This window comes from Ovis canadensis, chromosome 2, assembly GCF_042477335.2.
Source record: "Ovis canadensis isolate MfBH-ARS-UI-01 breed Bighorn chromosome 2, ARS-UI_OviCan_v2, whole genome shotgun sequence".
Lineage (NCBI taxonomy): Eukaryota > Metazoa > Chordata > Mammalia > Artiodactyla > Bovidae > Ovis > Ovis canadensis.
In genome coordinates, this window is record NC_091246.1 from 103713430 (window position 1) to 103736379 (window position 22950).

Here is a 22950-nt window from a genome sequence, read left to right on the forward strand (position 1 = left end):
AAGAAGAAAAATGTAAAAAACAAAACAGAGCAAAACAAACTTACCCAAGCAACTGTCTTGACTCTAAAAACCTGACTCCAAGACTCCAAATTTGAGATATTTTCTTCAGAATTAACAGAAGAATCTACATTTACGTTTATTACTGCCAAAGACTTTAAGACCTCAGGAAAACTGACCAGGGGGAGCATCTCCCTGGGCCCCAGAGGGAGAAGGGTCAGGAAGAGGAGCCAGAGAAAATACAGGTGGTGTGCTAGAAGAAAACATTCTCTCAGGCTGGCCACCAGCCTCTTCCACCCCTAAGGGCAAGAAGGAATTCCCACTGTGACCACCAGAGGCTTCAGGGTACTGACTGGGCAGAAAATCTCAATTGATTAAAAAAAAAATTTTATTTATTACAAAGAAAAAATTTTCTTTCCAATGTTCTATGTCAGGGGTTCTTAACCTGATGAATAACAATGGGCTTCTATAAGCTCTATAAGCTCAGTCTTCAGAAAATAAATGTAAAATGTCATACAGATGTGCAATAGATTTTTTTTTAAAATTAACAGTTCTTATCGATTCTTACTACCAGGATTTTGAGGCTGTGACCCACAAAATGTTAAGAACCACTACTCTATGGACTTCCCTGGTGGTCCCACGGCTAAGACTCCATGTTGCTAATGCAGGGGGCCCAGGTTCAATCCCTGGTCAGGGAACTGGATCCCACATGATGCAACTAAGACCCAGCACAGTCAAATAAATGAATAAATATTAAAGAAAGAAAGAAAGGGAAGAACCACTGCTCTAAGGCAGAAGTTTCCACAGGGAGCCTCTGCTGTCAAAACATCTCTCCTCTCATTCTTACACATACTCAACCACCCATCTGGCAACCGGAGAACCACCTGTTTGAGCCTCAAGGCCCAGTGTTAACTGGTTAGGAATTAGCCTGGTGACTGACTAAGCCTGGACTCCCTATTTTTGTTCCAGGCAAGGATGTAAGTGAGAGTCCTCAGGACAGGAGGGCTGAAGGGGTTTGGACACCTTTCCAGGTCCCTTATGTGGTCAGGAGAAGGATGGGAACAGATCAAGATCATAAATGAACCAAACGCAAACCCTAAAGCACTGCTAATACGAACAACACCAATAAATGTCTACCACTAACTTTAAAGTTCCACACTTCAAATTTTAGCCTTGGGACTTCCCTGGTAGTCCAGTAGCTAAGACTCTGCGTTTCCCATGCAGGGGCCCAAGGCTCTATTGCTGGTTGGGGAATTTGATCTAGATCCCAGAAGTGGCAACGGAGACCTGGCACAGCCAAATAAATCAATATTAAAACAACAACAACAAAATATATATATATTTTTAGTCTTGCACGAATATCTGTCCTGTCCGAGGCCAGCCTCTAAAATGACCCCCAAATTCTGCGGCTCCCCATGTCTGGGTATATGCAGGTTTTGCCTTTTTATACCGGTGATTTTCACATCTAAAACTCAAGCCCCACCCCTGAAGTCAGGCAGAATAGCCAGGAAACTACTGAAATAATGGGTATTAAGTTGCCTTTTCAAACCATCATAATAGAAAAATTAGTGTTCAAACATTGGTTCACAATGCACAAGCAAATCCATTAATTTCATTTCAAAGGCCAAAAAGGCTGCAGCTCTAATAACTAAAAGTGCTCTCTAGTTATTGCTAATGCGTTCAGGGGACCCATCCAATGGTTACTGTTTGTTCTGTGCAAACAGTATTATAGTTTTTAAACTGTGTCCAATGCCCTGTTTCTGGGCGTATCTGTTTGAATAAGATGTTGTTTAAAAAAAAAAAGCTTTAAATAATTTAAATGTCTGACAGTGATAAAACAGTTAAATACTTTTCTGTATATCCATATCATGGAATTAGGTAGCTATCAAATATCACATGGTAGACCTAATCATCTAAGAAAAGTTCATTAAATCAGAAAGAGCAGAAAAGCAGGCTGTAAATTCTCTCTTAATCTTAAGATAAGTACATTTTTTTTCCCCTCTGAGAATTTTATATTTTCCAAAACTACTAAAATAAGTGGCTCAGATGGTTAAGAATCTTCCTACCATGCAGGAGACCCGGGTTTGATGCCTGGATCAGGAAGAGAAGGGAATGGCAACCCACTCCAGTATTCTTACCTGGAGAATCCCAAGGACAAAGGAGCCTGGTGGGCTATGGGGTCCATGGGGCCGAAAAGAGTGGGATAGGACTGAGCAACTAACACAGTAACACAGAAAATTACTGTAACAAACATAAATTACTGTTCTAACAGATATATCTGGAGAAGAAAATGGCAACCCATGCCAGTATTCTTGCCTGGATAATCCCATGGACAGAGGAGCCTGGTGGGCTATGGGGTCCATGGGGCTGAAAGAATGGGATAGGACTGAGCAACTAACACAGTAACACACAAAATTACTATAATAAACATAAATTACTGTTCTAACAGATATATCTGGAGAAGAAAATGGCAACCCATGTCAGTATTCTTGCCTGGAGAATCCCATGGACAGAGGAGCCTGGAGGGCTATGGTCCATGTGGTCACAAATAGTTGGATACAACTAAATGACTTAGAAAATAATATTAATTTAAAACAAAATGAAAAATCTTGACAAGATAGAGCATAAACACAAGCTGCTGGCTGTCTTGTAGAATTTCAGGGACAGCATAGAAAGAAAGGCAAACGACACATTTTGAGAAACTGAAAAACTAGAATAAATTCCCAGAGAGACTAGAATAAATTCCAGGGTCCTGGAATGGGGACAAAATGACGTCGTCTTTGTTCAGTCGGTAAGTCACGTCCAACTCTGCAATCCCATGGACTGCAGCACGCCAGAGCCAGAGCCAGAGCCAAAAAGGGCTGGGCACCGAGGGAAGAACAGGGGCCGCGAAGAGAACTCTGACCCTTCTCCTCTGCAGGACCCCTGGCAGATGGCAGCCTGCTCCAACATACTGCAAGGGAGAAAATACTGGGACAGCAGCATGAATGTTCACAGAACATGCAGACACACCCACAAGCCCTCGCTTACTCCCTTCACCCCACACGGCAGAGAGACAAATCCTGGGAAAAAAGCAGTGTCTGGAGCTGAGGTACAAGAGGGTTTCCCTGAGAGGCAGGTAAGCGGTAACAGCTGACAGGGAAATAAAACCAGACGACTGACGGATGCAATGTCTACTAAAAACAGTAAGCTAAAACCCCACCCTACACAGAGAATTAGCTAACCAGATGGAACAGCAGCATTTACATTAAAAAAAGGCCATGCACAAATAAAGTAAAAATCAGTAAGTAAAATAAAAATAAGTATAGGGCTTCCCTGGTGGTCCAGCGGCTAAGACTCCAGGCTCTCTATGCAGGGGGGGCCTGGGTTTGATCCCTGGTTGGGGAACTAAATATCCCACGTGTTACAACAAGATCTAGTGCAGCCAAATAAATAAAAATAAGTATTTAAAAAAGTATAAAAAGCAACATTTGGAGATACTGTATATGGAAATATAATCATTGAAGTAAAGAATTCAACACACAGGTTGAAGAGCAGTATGGATATAGCTAAAGAATGAACTCATAAGTTGAAGCAGGAGGCTGTAAAGAGATGAGAAACATAAAAGAAAAGAGATATGGAAAACACAGACTTATCAATATCTATATGCTAGAAGTTCTTCAAGAAGAAAAAAAATCAACCAGAAGGAATAAATAATTTAAAAAACAATTAAAGAATTTTTCTACGTTAAAGGAAGTTGGAAGATCTTACAGGAAAAACAGGAAAATAAACAGGAGAAAATACACATTTAAAATACATCACAGTGAAATTTTTTAAGAGCATTGAGGATAAAGGGAAAATTCTACAAGCATATCCCACTGATGAACATAAATCTGAAGGGCTTTGCAATTCTTCAATGCAATAAGGGTACAAGTGGAAAACGAAGAAATAGTTTCATAGCGTTATAGGTTCAAAGATTTTTTTCCCTTTAATTTTATGTCTATCTAAGCTATTATTTATCAGGACGTCCCTGATAGCTCAGTTGGTAAAGAACCCGCCTGCAATGCAGGAGACCCTGGTCCAATTCCTGGGTTGTGAAGATCCGCTGGAGAAGGGATAGGCTACCCACTCCAGTATTCTTGGGCTTCCCTTGTGGCTCAGCTGGTAAAGAATCCGCCTGCAATGCAGGAGACTTGGGTTCGATCCCTGGGTTGGGAAGATCCCCTGGATAAGGGGAAGGATACCCACTCCAGTATTCTGGCCTGGAGAATTCCATGTCACTTAAGCTCTCAGTGACAGTGAAAGTGAAGTCACTCAGTCATGTCCAACTCTTTGCGACCCCATGGACTGTAGCCTACCAGACTCCTCTGTCCATGGGATTTTCCAGGCAAGAGTACTGGAGTGGGTTGCCATTTCTGTCTCCAAATGTTAAAAGCTATCATTTAAGTGTGAGGAAAATTTAAACATATTCTCAGTAGTTAAAAATCTCATAAGGATTACCATTTTAAGACCCTCATGGTGAACATTCCTCAATTATTCCTGGTAAAAGAAAAGTAAATCTAGGAGGAATGTGAGCTTTATGGGAAAGAAGGTTGAAAATAAAAAAAGAACAAAGTTCACTGTCGTCTAAACATGTTCGCCACCCTGTTGATGTTCTGTCACTAAGCCATGCCCAACTCTGTGACCCTACGGACTGCAGCACACCAGGCTTCCCTGTCCTTCACTATTTTCTGGAGTTTTAAATAGCCTGAGACTAAATTTCTAAATACTACTGACAATGGTGGGTAGGGGAGAGGTGGGAGGAAAGAAGAGAAAAAAGATGAAAGGGACAAGAGGAAACTAGCTCTAGAGGAAGAGACAGACAGTGATAAAGATAATCACAGGAGGAACAAAAGAAGGGATAAACTGGAAGAGTAAGACATACATAGATAGCAAACAGGGATCTCTTGTATATAACACAGGTAACGCTGCTCAGTATTATGCAACAACCTAGGAGGGAAAAGAATTTGAAAAGGAACAGATACATGTATAAAGGAATCACTTTGCTGTATACCTGAAACAAACACACAATGAATCAACTACTGTTGTTCAGTAGCTCAGTCGTGTCTGATTCTATGCAAATCCATGGACTGCAGCACACCAGGCTTCCCCATCCTTCACTATCTCCCGAAGTTTTCTCAAATTCATGTCCATCGAGTCAATGATTCCATCCAACCATCTCATCCTCTATTGTCCCCTTGTCCTCCTGCTCTCAATCAGGGTCTTTTCCAATGAGTTGGCTCTTCCCATTAGGTGGCCAAAGTATTAAAGCTTCAGTATAAGTTCTTCCAATAATATTCAGGGCTGATTTCCTTTAGGATTGACTGGTTTGATCTCCTTGCAGTTCAAGGAACTCAAGAGTCTTCTCCAGCACCACAATTCGAAAGCATCAATTTTTCAGTGCTCAGCCTTCTTTATGGTCCAACCCTTACATCTAGTACATGACTACTGGAAAAACCTAGCTTCGACAACATGGACTTTTGTCGGCAAAGTGATGTCTCTGCTTTTTAATACACTGTCAAGGTCTGTCATAGTTTTTCTTCCAAGGAGCAAGTGCCTTTTAATTTCGTGGCTGCAGTCACTGTCTGCAATGATTTTGGAGCCTGGGAAAATAAAATTTGCCACTGTTTCCATTGTTTCTCCACCTATTTGTCATGAAGTGATGGGACCAGATGCCATAATCATAGCTTTTTGAATGTTGGGTGTAAGCCAGATTTTTCTATGATTCCTATGAGTAAACTATGCTTCAGTATAAAATTAAAAATGAAAAAAAAATTAACAAATATGTTTAAACTTGCAAAAAGAAATTTAGTCTTCTAAAAAAAGGCAAGAAAACACAGGGGAAAGAATGAACTTAAAAAATGTGAAGATGGCATAAACAAGACCCAAATAGTGATTTAAGAAACATAAATAGGTTTCACTAATCAAAGAGACTCTGTAGATTAAAAAAGAAAAAAAATTCTTTACTATGTTGTCTGCAAGGGATTCACTAGGACAGGACACAGAAAGAGTAGGGGGAAAAAGGATGAAAAACACTAGCAGCAAGTATAGAAAGGAAAAAGACTCCTGGCTTTTAATGTAGTCTTGATAGAGAAAAAAAGGAAAGCAATTGATCAACAAGACATAATGATAACATAAACACATATCCCTGAGTATACGGCTTAAAATATAAACAGATAAGTCAACAAGTAACGCATCTTTTTCAGATACTGGTAGCTGAGCAAAGATGTGAGAATTAAAAACACAACAGACTCAAAGGGATTAATACATATGGAAAATAATTTCATTCAGCAGTGAATACAGTCTTTTCCAATATACGTAAACATTTACAAAAAAAGGATTGTGTTTCAAAGTAAGCCTGAACAAATTTCAATGAATCTGTAAATTCTTATTGTAACACACAAAAAAATTAGAATAGACTCCTGAAACCTAACCACGATATGACAAAAGTCTTATTTAACTCTAAGTCTAACCATACTGGATAGTCTTGAAACAAACAAAAGTATACCATAAAATAAACTCTGGTTATTTAAATCAGGAACATTAAGAAGGAAATTATGATATACTTAGATATAAATGACAAGTACTTATCAAACTTTAACAGTTTCCCACAGCTCAGTCTTCAGTCCTCAGCACTTATATTTAAAAAACTCTGGTGGCTCTCCAGTTCGTCTCCAGGCATGCCTTCACGTCCAAGTCCCAGCTCTGCATTTCCGCTTGTCTCAGGTTCTCTAACTCCCATTCGTCATACCCACTATCCTCTTCTGCAGCTAATGGCCACCCCTGGCCAACCCTTCTTGTCAACTGGATTCATGTCATTACCACCATTCTCTGAGTCATCAGGTATGAAATCTCTGCCTTATATTTTTCCTTCCCCAAAGATAGTAGGCATTCAAGAAATTTGCTGAATTTAAGATCCGCCAATGTTTTAACTTACCTTTCCATCCTTACTATTTCAGGCTTAATCCAAAGTCTCATTTCCATTTGCTTACTAGATCAGTATAACAGTCTGCCACATTCTTCCTAGCTCATGAGCTTCCATTACTAAAGCTGAATTGGCCCTTTACTATATTAATATAAAGTCTAACTTTATAACTGCTGTGACAGGGTGTAAGCAGCTGCAAACAACCTGTAAAACAATGGGTGTGGCTATATGTCAACAAAACATTATTAACAAAAACAGGTGGGAGATCAAACTTGGTTCAAGGACCATAGTTCGCTGGTATCTGAAGTAGACTACTGAGCTTTTTCAAACCTTTTCTTATCCCTCCTAATTCAATACAGAATCCAATCATCTGGGCAAAAGAAAATCTAATTTACTTTCTTTTTTACATACAATAGTGGTTGCCAGCTAGAAATTAAAATTAATTACTTAGGTATGTTACTCATTACTTTCCAGACCTTATTTTTCCCTTTCAATTTATGGATCTTGTAAGAATAATTTACTGGAAATTACATCGATAGTACTGCAAGGGCTTTGATCTAAGCAGGACAAATCGGAAGAACTGGCAGCCAAGTAATCTTTCTGTCTTTTATGAGAGAATATATATCAGGAATGATAGAAGCTGCCAATACAAAATTTTGATTCAGTGAAGCAGATTAAGATGACACTGATGGGCTTTTGACTTCAGCAAGCGGGAAAGGCCCAGAATTCTGCTAGCTATAGGAAAAAATAGCAACTTGTCCCCTGTAGACCTTGAAATAAAAGTTGCTTATAAAAAAGGTATGAAAGCAAAGCAGAGTGGCAGCTCAGAGCATTCTATTGTTCTAGACTTACAACATTCTTTATCTCATGTTAAAATGCAATATGGATTTCACCAAGTCATCTATCCATCCATCATCCATTGACTATCTAACCTCCACTGCCCTCCTTTATAAACATGGAAAGATATATGTGTGCTGTGCCAAGCTGCTTCAGTCGAGTCCTACTCTTTGTGACGATGGACTGTAATCTGCCAGGCTCTCTGCCCATGGCGTTTTTGAGGCAAGAACACTGGAGTGGATGGCCATGCCCTCCTCCAGGGGATCTTCTGGAGCCAGGGATCAAACCCACATCTCTTATGTCTCCTGCACTGGCAGGTGGGTTCTTTACACTAGCACCACCTTTTATACCCAGATAATCATGATGGTGTGCTCATTCACCTAGAGCCAGACATCCTGGAATGTGAAGTCAAGCGGGCCTTAGAAAGCATCACTACGAACAGAGCTAGTGGAGATGATGAAATTCAAGTTGAGCTATATCAAATCCTGGAAGATGATGCTGTGAAAGTGCTGCACTCAATATGCCAGCAAATTTGGAAAACTCAGCAGTGGCCACAGGACTGGAAAAGGTCAGTTTTCATTCCAATTCCAAAGAAAGGCAATGGCAAAGAATGCTCAAACTACCGCACAGTTGCACTCATCTCACACGCTAGAAAAGTACTGCTCAAAATGCTCCAAGCCAGGCTTCAACAATATGTGACCCGTGAACTTCCTGATATTCAAGCTGGCTTTTGAAAAGGCAGAGGAACCAGAGATCAAATTGCCAACATCCGTTGGATCATGGAAAAAGCAAGAGAGTTCCAGAAAAACATCTATTTCTGCTTTATTGACTATGCCAAAGCCTTTGACTGTGTGGATCACAATAAACTGTGGAGAATTCTGAAAGACATGAGAATATCAGACCACCTGACCTGCCTCTTGAGAAATCTGTATGCAGGTCAGGAAGCAGCAGTTAGAACTGGACATGGAACAACAGACTGGTTTCAAATAGGAAAAGGAGTACGTCAAGGCTGTATATTGTCACCCTGCTTATTTAACTTATATGCAGAGTACATCATGAGAAACACTGGGCTGGAAGCAGCACAAGCTGGAATCAAGATTGCCGGGAGAAAAATCAATAACCTCAGATATGCAGATGACACCACCCTTCTGGCAGAGAGTGAAGAGGAACTAAAAAGCCTCTTGATGAAAGTGAAAGTGGAGAGTGAAAATGTTGGCTTAAAGCTCAACATTCAGAAAACGAAGATCATGGTGTCTGGTCCCATCACTTCATGGCAAATAGATGAGGTAACAGTGGAAACAGTGTCAGACTTTATTTTTTTGGGCTCCAAAATCACTGCAGATGGTGACTGCAGCCATGAAATTAAAAGACGCTTACTCCTTGGAAGGAAAATTATGACCAACCTAGACAGCATATTGAAAAGTAGAGACATCACTTTGCCAACAAAGGTCCGTCTAGTCAAGGCTATGGTTTTTCCAGTGGTCATGTATATATGTGAGAGTTGGACTGTGATGAAAGCTGAGTGCTGAAGAATTGATGCTTTTGAACTGTGGTGTTGGAGAAGACTCTTGAGAGTCCCTTGGACTGCAAGGAGATCCAACCAGTCCATCCTAAAGAAGACCATTCCTGGGTGTTCATTGGAAGGACTGATGCTAAAGCTGAAACTCCAGTACTTTGGCCACCTCATGCAAAGAGCTGACTCACTGGAAAAGACTCTGATGCTGGGAGGGATTGGGGGCAGGAGGAGAAGGGGACGACAGAGGATAAGATGGCTGGATGGCATCAGTGACTCGATAGACGTGAGTCTGAGTGAACTCCAGGAGATGGTGATGGACAGGGAGGCCTGGCATGCTACGATTCATGGGGTAGCAAAGAGTGGGACACGACTGAGCAACTGAACTGAATTGATACATTCAAATACAATTCAAATTTCTCATGAAGTCCTACAGGGCTTGGCATCTTGGACATGTTATGATCATACTTCATACACTGCAATCACAAGGGTGTCCTCTGTTCTGCAGACATGTCCAGCTTCTTTTAGTGTTAGGAACTCTCATCTGCTATGTCTCTGTCATACCTCGCCCACACAGCTTTACATGCCTCATTTCTCCAGGTCTCAGTTCCAACGAGATGTTTCCCTGGAATCTTTCTCTGACCATCCAAGTTAAAGTAGTCACCATCACTCTCTACAGAGCTCTGTTTTCAGTACCTGCGTCACCACCTGGAAGCATTTTGCGCATTTATTTTCATCATGCCATTCTCTCTCATCACATGACCACTGACCCCTGAGAGGAGACTTTGTGGTTCACCACTGAATCTCTAACACCTAGATGAGTGCTTGACACAGCAGGCCCTTAGTAAATATTGAAAAATTAGTATTTGCTGAGTAAATCAGCAACCATCTCTGTTACATACATTAGCTCTGGTTATTAGAAGTGCTGGGAAATCTCTAAATCCCAGAGGTGACCTAAAGGCAGCATGATTTTATAGAGGAACTACGATCCTAAATGTTCAGACACAAATAATCTAACTTTGATAAAGAGTAGGACATAAAGTTTCAGGTAAGCAAGATGAAAAAGCTCTAGAGATCAGCTATACCATACTGCACTTATAGTCAACAACCATGTACTGTACAGTTACACTTTTATTATAAGGGTATAGCTTATGTTCTACAGTAGGAGATGGCAACCCGCTCCAGTATTCTTGCCTAAAAAATCACATGGACAGAGGAGCCTGGTGGGCCACAGTCCATGGGGCTGCAAAGAGTTGGACACGACTGAGTGACTGAGCACATACCTCATGTTAAGTGTTCTTACACAACAAAATATAATGTTTGTAGAAACTAAAATCAGAAAGATTTAAAAGGCTGATGCTTTGGTAAAGCTGCAGTATAAAAAATTTATATACAGAAATCTGTTGCATTTTTATACACTAACAATGAAAGATGAGAAAGAGAAATTAAAGAAACAATCCCATTTACCACTGCACTGAAAAAGAGTAAAATACCTAGGAATAAACAAGACAAGAGACCTGTATTCCAAGAAGTATAAGATACTGATGGAAGAAACTGAGGATGACACCAACACAGGGACACATACGCCATGTTCTTAGATTGGAAGAATCAATACTGTTGAAATGACTATACTACTCAAGGCAATATATAGATTCAATGAAATCCTTACCAAACTACGACTGCCATTTTTCATAGAATTAGATAAAAAAATCTTAAAAGTTGTATGGAGACACAAAAGACCCTGAATAGCCAAAGCAATTTTGAGAAAGAAAAGCAAAAGGAATCAGGCTTCCTGAACTTCAGACTGTATTACACAGCTATAGTCATCAAGACAGCATGGTACTGGCACAAAAACAGTATTATAGATAGATGGAGCAGGAGGACAGAAAGGCCAGAAATAAATTCATGTACCTGCGGTCAATTAATCTACAACAAAGGAGGCAAGACTACACAATGGAGAGAAGAGTCTCTTCAATAACTGGAAAACTGGACAGCTACATGTTAAAAAAAAATGAAGACAGAATAATCTTTAATACCATACTCAAAAATAAACTCAAAATTAAACAACTAAATGTAAGACTGGATACTATAAAAACTCTGAAAAGCTAGGCAGAACACTCTTTGACATAAACTGCAGCAATATCTTTTTTTGATCCATCTCCCAGAATAATGGAAATAAAAACAAAAACAAATAAATGGGAGCTAATTAAACTCAAAAGCTTTTTCACAGCAAAGGAAATCAAAAGAAAAAAAAAAAAGAAAGACAACCCACAGAATAAGAAAAAAGCTCATGAAGTTTTATACCCCCAAAACAAACAACCCAATTTAAAAAAGAACAGAAGATCTAAACAGACATTTCTCCAAAGATATACAGATGGCCAACAGGTCCATGAAAAGATGTGCAACCTCACTAATTATTAGAGAAACACAAATCAAAACTATAGTGAGGTATCACCTCAAACTTGTCAGAATGGCTATTATCAAAAAAGTCTACAGACAATACATGCTAGAGAAGAAGTAGAGAAAAGGGAATCCTCCTGCATCGCTGGTGGAAATGTAAACTGGTCCAGCCACTATGGGAAACAGTATTTTTTTCTTAAAAAAAAAAAAAAAGAGTTACCACATGATCCAACAATCCCATTCCTGGGGCTTTTATCCAGAGAAAACGTGGCTCGAAAGGATACATGGACTGCAGGGCTAACTGCATCGCTATTCAAAACAGCCAAGACATGAAAGCCACCTAAAGCCCACTGACAGAAGAATGGACAAAGATGTGGTGAATACACACAATGGGATGCTGCCCAGCCATTAAAAAGGAGGAAACAATGCCATCTGCAGCAACATGGATGGGCTTCGCAATTATCATACTGAGTGAAGTCACTGAGACAGAGAAGACAAATGCCGTATGATATTGCTTTACACGTAGAATCTAAACAGATACAAATGAACTTATTTACAAAACGGAAGCAGACTCAGAAATTACAGAATCAATTTATGGTTATGGCCAGGAGGGCTGGGCGAAGTGACAGATTGGGAGTTAGGGATTGACACGTACACACTGTTCTACTTAAAATAGATAACCAAGAAGGACCTACTGTAGAAACCAATAAATAAATAAAAAATGACAAAGAGCTGACGCCACTCTGGAAACATTCTGAATTTAGGGTAAGTTACTGAAAATTCAGGGATTCCCTGGTGGCTCAGACAGTCTGCCTGTAATGCAGGAGACCCAAGTTTGATCTCTGGGTTGGGAAGATCCCCTAGAGAAGGAAATGGCAACCCACACCAGTATTCCTGCCTGAAAATCCTGTGGATGGAGGAGCCTGGTGGGCTATAGTTCATAGGGTCACCAAGAGTCAGACATCACTAAGCGACTTCACTTTCAACTGAAAATCTGAGTTGTTCCAAGAGAATTTAGAATTACCTGTGGGTGCGTGGTAAGCAAGGAAGATCCAGAGACATAAGACACTTTCTCATAATGGGACTGGATGATCCAGTTGGAGCTTCCAAGGGCATAGCCAGAGCTTAGAGGAGTCACCTGGACCGCACCGAAAAGCTCCTAGAAAAGAACAATGCAAGAATGCGTGCTGAACTTTCAGTAGTGCAGTCATGCCAGTTAAGTTTGCAGAGAAAAAAAACCAGAAAATCCTTCTCCACTTAGAAACTACTTCCAAGTGAATCATAAAGTTTAAGAACAGAAAGATGGTGGAGACCATGGGACAGACACATCTTACAGTCCTTTACTTATCACATTTCTGAGAATTTCAGTCCATCCACATTTCACCAGGTACCCATTAAAAGGCAGAGATGATACATCATGATATAGGCCAAAGAGATAAATACTTAGTTTTTTTTTCTTCTTTCTTTTTAACCCTTTTCAGGTTAGGAATTAATATCTTGGTTGTTCTGTAAAAAGTGGCTCTGGGCCACAGTTAACAGGAATGGGAACCCTCATCATGATCAGAGCTCAGAAGTCATATATGTCAAATTATTTCTTGGTACCTTTGATGCTGTTTTCTACTTCACAAATCCAAAACCTGTAAAGTGGAGTCACTGTTCTAAAGTAAACAGGATGAGATGCCTTTTTTCCCCCCTGACTTATTATATGCTAATGAGTGATGGGGAATATAAGGTTTAGGAGAGAGCACCAGTAAGAACCTGGGAAGGATGGAGGAAAATAATAGATGTTCTATCTTTCCACCATGTACTAGTACAAGACTTATAGTGACTGACTGGCTTAAAAAAGGGAACTATAGAATCCTTCCAAAGAATCAAAAGCATTCATCAATCAGTAAAATTGTATTAACACTCACAATTTTCTGAGAATATCCCACCAGCTGGATCTTACTAAGGGCCGAGTTCACCTCCTGCATAGTGTAGCATCTTCTCCAGGTCGAGACTTCCACTGCATCCTTGAGAGGAGAGGGCAGGAGTCTGGAAACAGATCATCAAGTCAATTCTTATGAACAGAGAATACTGTTCAAATAACTTGTCCATTTTGTCTAAGCTGTCCAACCTATTGGCATATCCTGATGTTCACAGGATGAACATTCCTTTATAATTACTTTTATTTCTGTAAGGTTGGCAGCTCTCTCCTCTCTTTAATTTCTGAATCGAGTAATTGCAGTATTCTCTCCATGGGGTGGGAAACAGTCGGACACGGCTGGGTGACTGCACTAAGCTGAACTCCCTTTATCTTGGTCAATCTAGCTAAAGGTCTGGTAATTTTGTTGCTCCTTTCAAAGAACTAACTTTTGGATTCATTGATTTTTCTCCATTGTTTTTCTACTCTTGATTTTATCCAGCATATAGCTGGATCTTCTTTTTTGTCTTTTTAAACCCATGTGATAATTTTGGTCATCTGAACTATTTAAGCCATTCACACGTAATGTTACTACTGATATATTAATATAATAGTTGGCTTACATTTACCAATTTAATTTTTGTTTTTTAATATATCACATCTTTTTTTGTTCTTCTATTCCTCCACTGATTTTTAAAAATAGTGACTGAATATTTTCTGATGTAGCTTCTGAAATCCCTTCATGATTTTTCACTTTTTTAAAAGTTATTTCCTTAGCGGCTATCCTAAGGGCTTATATCTCTTAATATAGAGCATTTCTATATAACCTCTCACATTCTCTTGCCTGTTCAAAAAGGATAAATGAAATAAACATTACTCGTGGGCCTGCAAAGTTATAGAAAAGAACTAGGTTAAACACATCTGAGGCTTGGCAGAAAGAGGAAAATAAAACACATTTTTGCAACTTTTCAAACCAGCATCAGGAGCACTCATTAAAACAAACAAAAATGTGTCATTAGAAAGACATTTTATCCAATATTATTTTGCTCAAACACAAATAAGAATAGACCTAAAGAGTGACTTCTCTGAGATTCTGTGCGATACAGGTGAAGGGATTTCCAGAGAACGGAACCTGTGCAGTAGTTCTGTTCTATCTCCTAAACTGACACTGAACAATAGTAAAGAATTACACACACACACACACACACACACACAACTGGACCTTAAGACAAAGAGATGAGAGGAGAGCTAATAGCAACAGCATTTTAGAAAGTAGAAAGACAAATAACGACTGATTTCGCAGACCCAGGAAAGTTAAAGTCACTTAATTTATACTGCAGAACTCACGAAAAGCTCAGCAATGGGAAACAACAGGTATGTCTTGAAGTGAGCTTAAAGGTGAGCCTAAAAACAAGAAAATTCCTAGAAAAAACTGATTAAGAAATAGAACCTACTAATTCTCCTTACCTAATCCATAAAGCTCAGCAATGGCCCCTTCCCCTCCCAGGCATGTCACCAGAGACTGTTCTCTAGGGAGAATAAAAATGAGAGTCTGGACCAGGGGAAACCAGCATCATCTGGAAGCAACCTCCTTATGCAAAAGTTTACACACTGAGAGGGACGATTTTCTTGTCCTCAGAGCAGAACACTATCAGTTAATCTTATACCCTGCAGGGTAAGAGACTAGAAGCACCTTCTCCGAAACACAAGATCAGCACTGAAAAAAAAAAACCCAACAAACAAACAAACAAACAAAACCCACAAAAAAAAAAAAAAAAACCCTCAATGAAAAGATACTGAATGACATTGGGGTTTTACAGTGAAATTACCTAACCAGACTATGTTATTGTAAAGTCTAGAATTCAACAAGACCTGGCACACAGAGTTTCCAAGTAGCTTTTTTTTAACTGTCTAATTCTTTTTTTTTTAATTTTAAAATCTTTAATTCTTACATGCGTTCCCAAACATGAACTCCCCTCCCACCTCCCTCCCCATAACATCTCTCTGGGTCATCCCCATGCACCAGCCCCAAGCATGCTGTATCCTGCGTCAGACATAGACTGGCGATTCAATTCTTACATGATAGTATACATGTTAGAATGCCATTCTCCCAAATCATCCCACCCTCTCCCTCTCCCTCTGAGTCCAAAAGTCTGTTATACACAGCTGTGTCTTTTTTCCTGTCTTGCATACAGGGTCGTCATTGCTATCTTCCTAAATTCCATATATATGTGTTAGTATACTGTATTGGTGTTTTTCTTTCTGGCTTACTTCACTCTGTATAATCGGCTCCAGTTTCATCCATCAGAACTGATTCAAATGAGCTCTTTTTAATGGCTGAGTAATACTCCATTGTGTATATGTACCTCAGCTTTCTTATCCATTCATCTGCTGATGGACATCTAGGTTGTTTCCATGTCCTGGCTATTATAAACAGTGCTGCGATGAACATTGGGGTACATGTGTCTCCTTCAATTCTGGTTTCCTCAGTGTGTATGCCCAGCAGTGGGATTGCTGGGTCATAAGGTAGTTCTATTTGCAATTTTTTAAGGAATCTCCACACTGTTCTCCATAGTGGCTGTACTAGTTTGCATTCCCACCAACAGTGTAGGAGGGTTCCCTTTTCTCCACACCCTCTCCAGCATTTATTGCTTGCAGATTTTTGGATCGCAGACATTCTGACTGGTGTGAAGTGGTACGTCATTGTGGTTTTGATTTGCATTTCTCTGATAATGAGTGATGTTGAGCATCTTTTCATGTGTTTGTTAGCCATCCGAATGTCTTCTTTGGAGAAATGTCTATTTAGTTCTTTGGCCCATTTTTTGATTGGGTCGTTTATTTTTCTGGAATTGAGCTGCAGGAGTTGCTTGTATATTTTTGAGATGAGTTGTTTGTCAGTTGCTTCATTTGCTATTATTTTCTCCCATTCAGAAGGCTGTCTTTTCACCTTGCTTATAGTTTCCTTTGTTGTGCAGAAGCTTTTAATTTTAATTAGATCCCATTTGTTTATTTTTGCTTTTATTTCCAGAATTCTGGGAGGTGGATCATAGAGGATCCTGCTGTGATTTATGTCTGAGAGTGTTTTGCCTATGTTCTCCTCTAGGAGTTTTATAGTTTCTGGTCTTACATTTAGATCTTTAATCCATTTTGAGTTTATTTTTGTGTGCGGTGTTAGAAAGTGATCTAGTTTCATTCTTTTACAAGTGGTTGACCAGTTTTCCCAACACGACTTGTTAAAGAGATTGTCTTTTCTCCATTGTATATTCTTGCCTCCTTTGTCAAAGATGAGGTGTCCATATGTGTGTGGATTTATCTCTGGGCTTTCTATTTTGTTCCATTGATCTATATGTCTGTCTTTGTGCCAGTACCATACTGTTTTGATGACTGTGGCTTTGTAGTAGAGCCTGAAGTCAGGCAAGTTGATTTCTCCAGTTCCATTCTTCGTTCTCAAGACTGCTTTGGCAATTCGAGGTTTTTTGTATTTCCATACAAATCTTGAAATTATTTGTTCTAGTTCTGTGAAAAATATGGCTGGTAGCTTGATAGGGATTGCATTGAATTTGTAAGTTGCTTTGGGTAGTATACTCATTTTCACTATATTGATTCTTCCGATCCATGAACATGGTATATTTCTCCATCTATTAGTGTCCTCTGATTTCTTTCATCAGTGTTTTATAGTTTTCTATATATAGGTCTTTAGTTTCTTTAGGTAGATATATTCCTAAGTATTTTATTCTTTTCGTTGCAATGATGAATGGAATTGTTTCCTTAATTTCTTTTTCTACTTTCTCATTATTAGTGTATAGGAATGCAAGGAATTTCTGTGTGTTGATTTTATATCCTGCAACTTTACTATATTCATTGATGAGCTCTAGTAATTTTCTGGTGGAGTCTTTAGGGTTTTCCATGTAGAGGATCATGTCATCTGCAAACAGTGAGAGTTTTACTTCTTCTTTTCCAATTTGGATTCCTTTTATTTCTTTTTCTGCTCTGATTGCTGTGGCCAAAACTTCCAGAACTATGTCGAATAGTAGCGGTGAAAGTGGGCACCCTTGTCTTGTTCCTGACTTTAGGGGAAATGCTTTCAATTTTTCACCATGGAGGATAATGTTTGCTGTGGGTTTGTCATAGATAGCTTTTATTATGTTGAGGTATGTTCCTTCTATTCCTGCTTTCTGGAGAGTTTTTATCATAAATGGATGTTGAATTTTGTCAAAGGCCTTCTCTGCATCTATTGAGATAATCATATGGTTTTTATTTTTCAATTTGTTAATGTGGTGAATTACATTGATTGATTTGCGGATATTGAAGAATCCTTGCATCCCTGGGATAAAGCACACTTGGTCATGGTGTATGATCTTTTTAATGTATTGTTGGATTCTGATTGCTAGAATTTTGTTGAGGATTTTTGCATCTATGTTCATCAGTGATATTGGCCTGTAGTTTTCTTTTTTTGTGACATCTCTGTCAGGTTTTGGTATTAGGGTGATGGTGGCCTCATAGAATGAGTTTGGAAGTTTACCTTCCTCTGCAATTTTCTGGAAGAGTTTGAGGAGGATAGGTGTTAGCTCTTCTCGAAATTTTCAGTAGAATTCAGCTGTGAAGCCGTCTGGACCTGGGCTTTTGTTTGCTGGAAGATTTCTGATTACAGTTTCAATTTCCATGCTTGTGATGGGTTTGTTAAGATTTTCTATTTCTTCCTGGTTCAGTTTTGGAAAATTGTACTTTTCTAGGAATTTGTCCATTTCTTCCACGTTGTCCATTTTATTGGCATACAACTGCTGATAGTAGTCTCTTATGATCCTTTGTATTTATGTGTTGTCTGTTGTGATCTCTCCATTTCTAATTTTATTGATTTGATTTTTCTCTCTTTGCTTCTTGATGAGTCTGGCTAATGGTTTGTCAATTTTATTTATCGTTTCAAAGAACCAGCTTTTGGCTTTGTTGAGTTTTGCTATGGTCTCTTCTGTCTCTTTTGCATTTATTTCTGCCCTAATTTTTAAGATTTCTTTCCTTCTACTAACTCTGGAGTTCTCCAATTCTTCCTTTTCTAGTTGCTTTAGTTGTAGAGTTAGGTATTTATTTGACTTTTTTCTTATTTCTTAAGGTATGCCTGTATTGCTATGAACTTTCCTCTTAGCACTGCTTTTATAGTGTCCCACAGGTTTTGGGTTGTTGTGTTTTCATTTTCATTAGTTTCTATGCATATTTTGATTTCTTTTTTGATTTCTTCTGTGATTTGTTGGTTATTCAGAAGTGTGTTGTTCAACCTCCATATGTTGGAATTTTTAATAGTTTTTCTCCTGTAATTGAGATCTAATCTTAATGCATTATGGTCAGAAAAGATGCTTGGAATGATTTCGATTTTTTTGAATTTATCAAGTTTAGATTTATGGCCCAGGATGTGATCTATCCTGGAGAAGGTTCCATGAGCACTTGAAAAAAAGGTGAAATTCATTGTTTTGGGGTGAAATGTCCTATAGATATCAATTAGGTCTAACTGATCTAATGTATCATTTAAAGTTTGCGCTTCTTTGTTAATTTTCTGTTTAGTTGATCTGCCCATAGGTGTGAGTGGGGTATTAAAGTCTCCCACTATTATTGTGTTGTTGTTGATTTCCCCTTTCATACTTGTTAGCATTTGTCTTACATATTGTGGTGCTCCTATATTGGGTGCATATATATTTATAATTGTTATATCTTCTTCTTGGATTGATCCTTTGATCATTATGTAGTGGCCTTCTTTGTCTCTTTTCACAGCCTTTGTTTTAAAGTCTATTTTATCGGATATGAGTATTGCCACTCCTGCTTTCTTTTGGTCTCTATTTGCGTGGTATATCTTTTTCCAGCCCTTCACTTTCAGTCTGTATGTGTCCCTTGTTTTGAGGTGGGTCTCTTGTAAGCAGCATATAGAGGGGTCTTGTTTTTGTATCCATTCGGCCAGTCTTTGTCTTTTGGTTGGGGTGTTCAACCCATTTACGTTTAAGGTAATTACTGATAAGTATGATCCCATTACCATTTACTTTATTGTTTTGGGTTCGGGTTTATACACCCTTTTCGTGTTTCCTGTCTAGAGAATATCCTTTAGAATTTGTTGGAGAGCTGGTTTGGTGGTGCTGAATTCTCTCAGCTTTTGCTTTTCTGTAAAGCTTTTGATTTCTCCTTCATATTTGAATGAGATCCTTGCTGGGTACAGGAATCTAGGCTGTAGGTTATTGTCTTTCATCACTTTAAGTATGTCTTGCCATTCCCTCCTGGCCTGAAGAGTTTCTATTGAAAGATCAGCTGTTATCCTTATGGGAATCCCCTTGTGTGTTATTTGTTATTTTTCCCTTGCTGCTTTTAATATTTGTTCTTTGTGTTTGATCTTTGTTAATTTGATTAATATGTGTCTTGGGGTGTTTCACCTTAGGTTTGTCGTATTTGGAACTCTCTGTGTTTCTTGGACTTGGGTGATTATTTCCTTCCCCATTTTAGGGAAGTTTTCAACTATTATCTCCTCAAGGATTTTCTCCTGATCTTTCTTTCTGTCTTTTTCTTCTGGGACTCCTATAATTCGAATGTTGGAGCATTTCATATTGTCCTGGAGGTCTCTGAGATTTTCCTCGTTTCTTTTAATTCATTTTTCTTGTTTCCTCTCTGATTCATTTATTTCTACCATTCTATCTTCTATTTCACTAATCCTATCTTCTGCCTCCGTTATTCTATTTGTTGCCTCCAGAGTGTTTCTGATCTCATTTATTGCATTATTTATTATATTTTGACTCTTTTTTATTTCTTCTAGGTCCTTGTTAAACCTTTCTTGCATCTTCTCAATCCTTGTCTCTAGGCTATTTATCTGTGATTCCATTTTGATTTCAAGATTTTGGATTATTTTCACTATCAATATTTGGAATTCCTTCTCAGGTAGATTCCCTACTTCTTCCTCTTTTGTTTGGTTTGGTGGGCAACTCTCCTGTTCCTTTACCTGCTGAGTATTCCTCTGTCTCTTCATCTTGGTTATATTGCTGTGTTTGGGGTGGCCTTTTCATATTCTGGTAATTTGTGGAGTTCTCTTTATTACAGAGCTTCCTCACTGTGGGTGGGGTTCTATCAGTGGCTTGTCAAGGTTTCCTGGTTAGGGAGGCTTGTGTTGGAGTTCTGGTGAGTGGAGCTGGGTTTCTTCTCTCTGGAGTGCAGTGGAGTGACCCGTAATGGGTTATGAGACATCAAAGGTTTTGGAATAATTTTGAGCTGCCTGTATACTGAAGCTCAGGGGAGTGTTCCTGTGTTGCTGGAGAATTTGCATGGTATGTCTTGTTTTGGAACTTGTTGGCCCTTGGGTGGAGCTTGGTTTCAGTGTAGGTATGAAGGCATTTGATGAGGTCCTATTGCTTAATGTTTCCTGAATTCAAGAGTTCTCTAATGTTTTCAGGCTTTGGATTTAAGCCTCCTGCTTCTGGTTTTCAGTTTTATTTTTACAGTAGCCTCTAGACTTCTCCATCTATATAGCACCGATGATAAAACATCTAGGTTAAAGATGAAAAGTTTCTCCACATTGAGGGACACTCAGAGAGGGTCACTGAGTTACATGGAGAAGAGAAGATGGAGGGGGTAGTTAGAGGTGACTGGAATGAGATGTGGTGAGATCAAAAGGGGAGAGAGCAAGCTAGCCAGTAGTCACTTCCTTATGTGCGCTCTATAGTCTGGACCGCTCAGAGGTATTTACGGAGTTATACGGGGAAGAGGAGAGGGAGGAAGTAGACAGAGGTGACCAGGAGGATAAGAGAGAGGAATGAGAAGGAGAGAGACAAATCCTGCCAGTAACTAGTTCCTTAGGTGTTCTCCACCGTCTAGAACACACAGTGATTCACAGAGTTGGATAGAGAAGAGATGGGGGGGAAAGAGACAGAGGCCACCTGGTGGAGAAAAAGGAGAGTCCAAAGGAGGAGAAAGTGGTCAAGCCAGTAATCTCGCTCTCAGGTAAACTTGGGTAGTGAAGTTTGGGTTTTTACATGTACAAAATTTACAACAAAAACCTAAGAGCAAAGATTAAAAATCTAGAGTAGAGGTTGGATTTTCAAAAATACAATATTAAAGAAAAGAAGCAGAAGGAAAAAGGAAGAAAGAAAAAAAAACAAGAATTATTAAAAAAACAACAACAACAACAACAAAAACCACCAACAACCATCCAAAGACTATATATGGTGTTTGCCTTAAAAAAAAAAAAAGTCTTTTTTTTTTTTAAATAGTAATAGTAGGTTATAGAAATAAAAATTAGAGGAGAAATAGAAGACTTAACAATTTAAAAAAAAGTTAGAAAAAAAGAAACAAACAAACAAACAAAAGGAATGATTTTAAAAATAGTAAAAATATCACTTCCAAGGTGGTTCCCTCTGTTTAACTTCTTCTGTTTGCTGGTTTTTTAGGCTTACTAGTTCAGTCGCGCTGTGGGGAGGGGTGATGCTGCAAACAAATAGCACTGTCGTGTGCACACAGTGTCTCAGCCCCGCTTGACCTGTCCCTTCTCGAGGCGCACAAACCGCTCCAGCTCAACGATGCTCAACCGGGAACCGTCTGGGGCCGGCCCTAGGCTGCGTGCACTTCCCCGGTCCAAGCCGCTCAGGTTCGGCGCTCAGGCAGCCCTCAGAGGCACAGATTCGGCTGGGACTGCGCTTTGTGCCCTTCCCAGGTCCGAGTAGCTCAGGAGTTTGGCGAGCGCGATTGCCGCGGCTTGTCACCTTTTCTGCCGCTGCTGCTCAGCTTTCTGGGTGGACCGCTGGCGCCCCCTGTGAGGCAGATTGTGACTGTCCAGCACCCCCAGAAGTCTTAGCAAAGGAGCCTGCTTGCAGTTAGGTAAATAAAGTCTCTCCGGGTCTGCAATTGCCCCTTTCCAGTCCTTACGGCTCTGGCTGCCTGTCCCCGGCGGGGGATGGTCTGCAGCCGGCTTTTTCCGTTCCGTCCTTTGTTCTGTGCTCGGTCCTGGCGGTGTCTTATGTTCGAGCTTTTCGTGCGGTAGCTATCCCACAGTCTGGTTTGCTAGCCCAAGTTAGATCGTTCTGGTTGCGCTTGGGGCATTCCTGCCCGATTCTTACAAAGCACTGCAGCCCGCGCCTCCCACGCGTCCCTGCCCTGCCCCCACTTCCCAGTGGCGGATGCAGGCGTCTGTGCTGTTTTTCCACTGGGGGAGTTACTGGTGGGCTTATAATCTCTTGGTTTTAATTATTTCTTTATTTTTCCTTCCTGTTATGTTGCCCTCTGTGTTTCCAAGGCTCACCACAGACTCAGCAGGGAGAGTGTTTCCTGGTGGTTGGAAACCTCTCTTCTTAAAATTCCCTTCCCGGGACGGGCTTCCCTTCCCGGGACAGAGCTCCCTCC

General features: G+C 39.7%; 1 protein-coding gene across 2 annotated transcripts in view; it reads right to left on the bottom strand.

Annotated features, from left to right (window-relative positions):
• Positions 1-22950, bottom strand: part of INTS9 (integrator complex subunit 9) — a 144164-nt gene that overhangs the window by 42271 nt on the left and 78943 nt on the right. For both annotated transcript variants that reach the window (XM_069576706.1, XM_069576707.1), the window contains exons 7-8: positions 13604-13724; positions 12715-12849 (exon numbers count right to left, since the gene is read on the bottom strand). In XM_069576706.1, coding sequence (XP_069432807.1) covers positions 12715-12849; positions 13604-13724 — 256 coding nt within the window. The remainder of the gene's footprint in view (positions 1-12714; positions 12850-13603; positions 13725-22950) is intronic.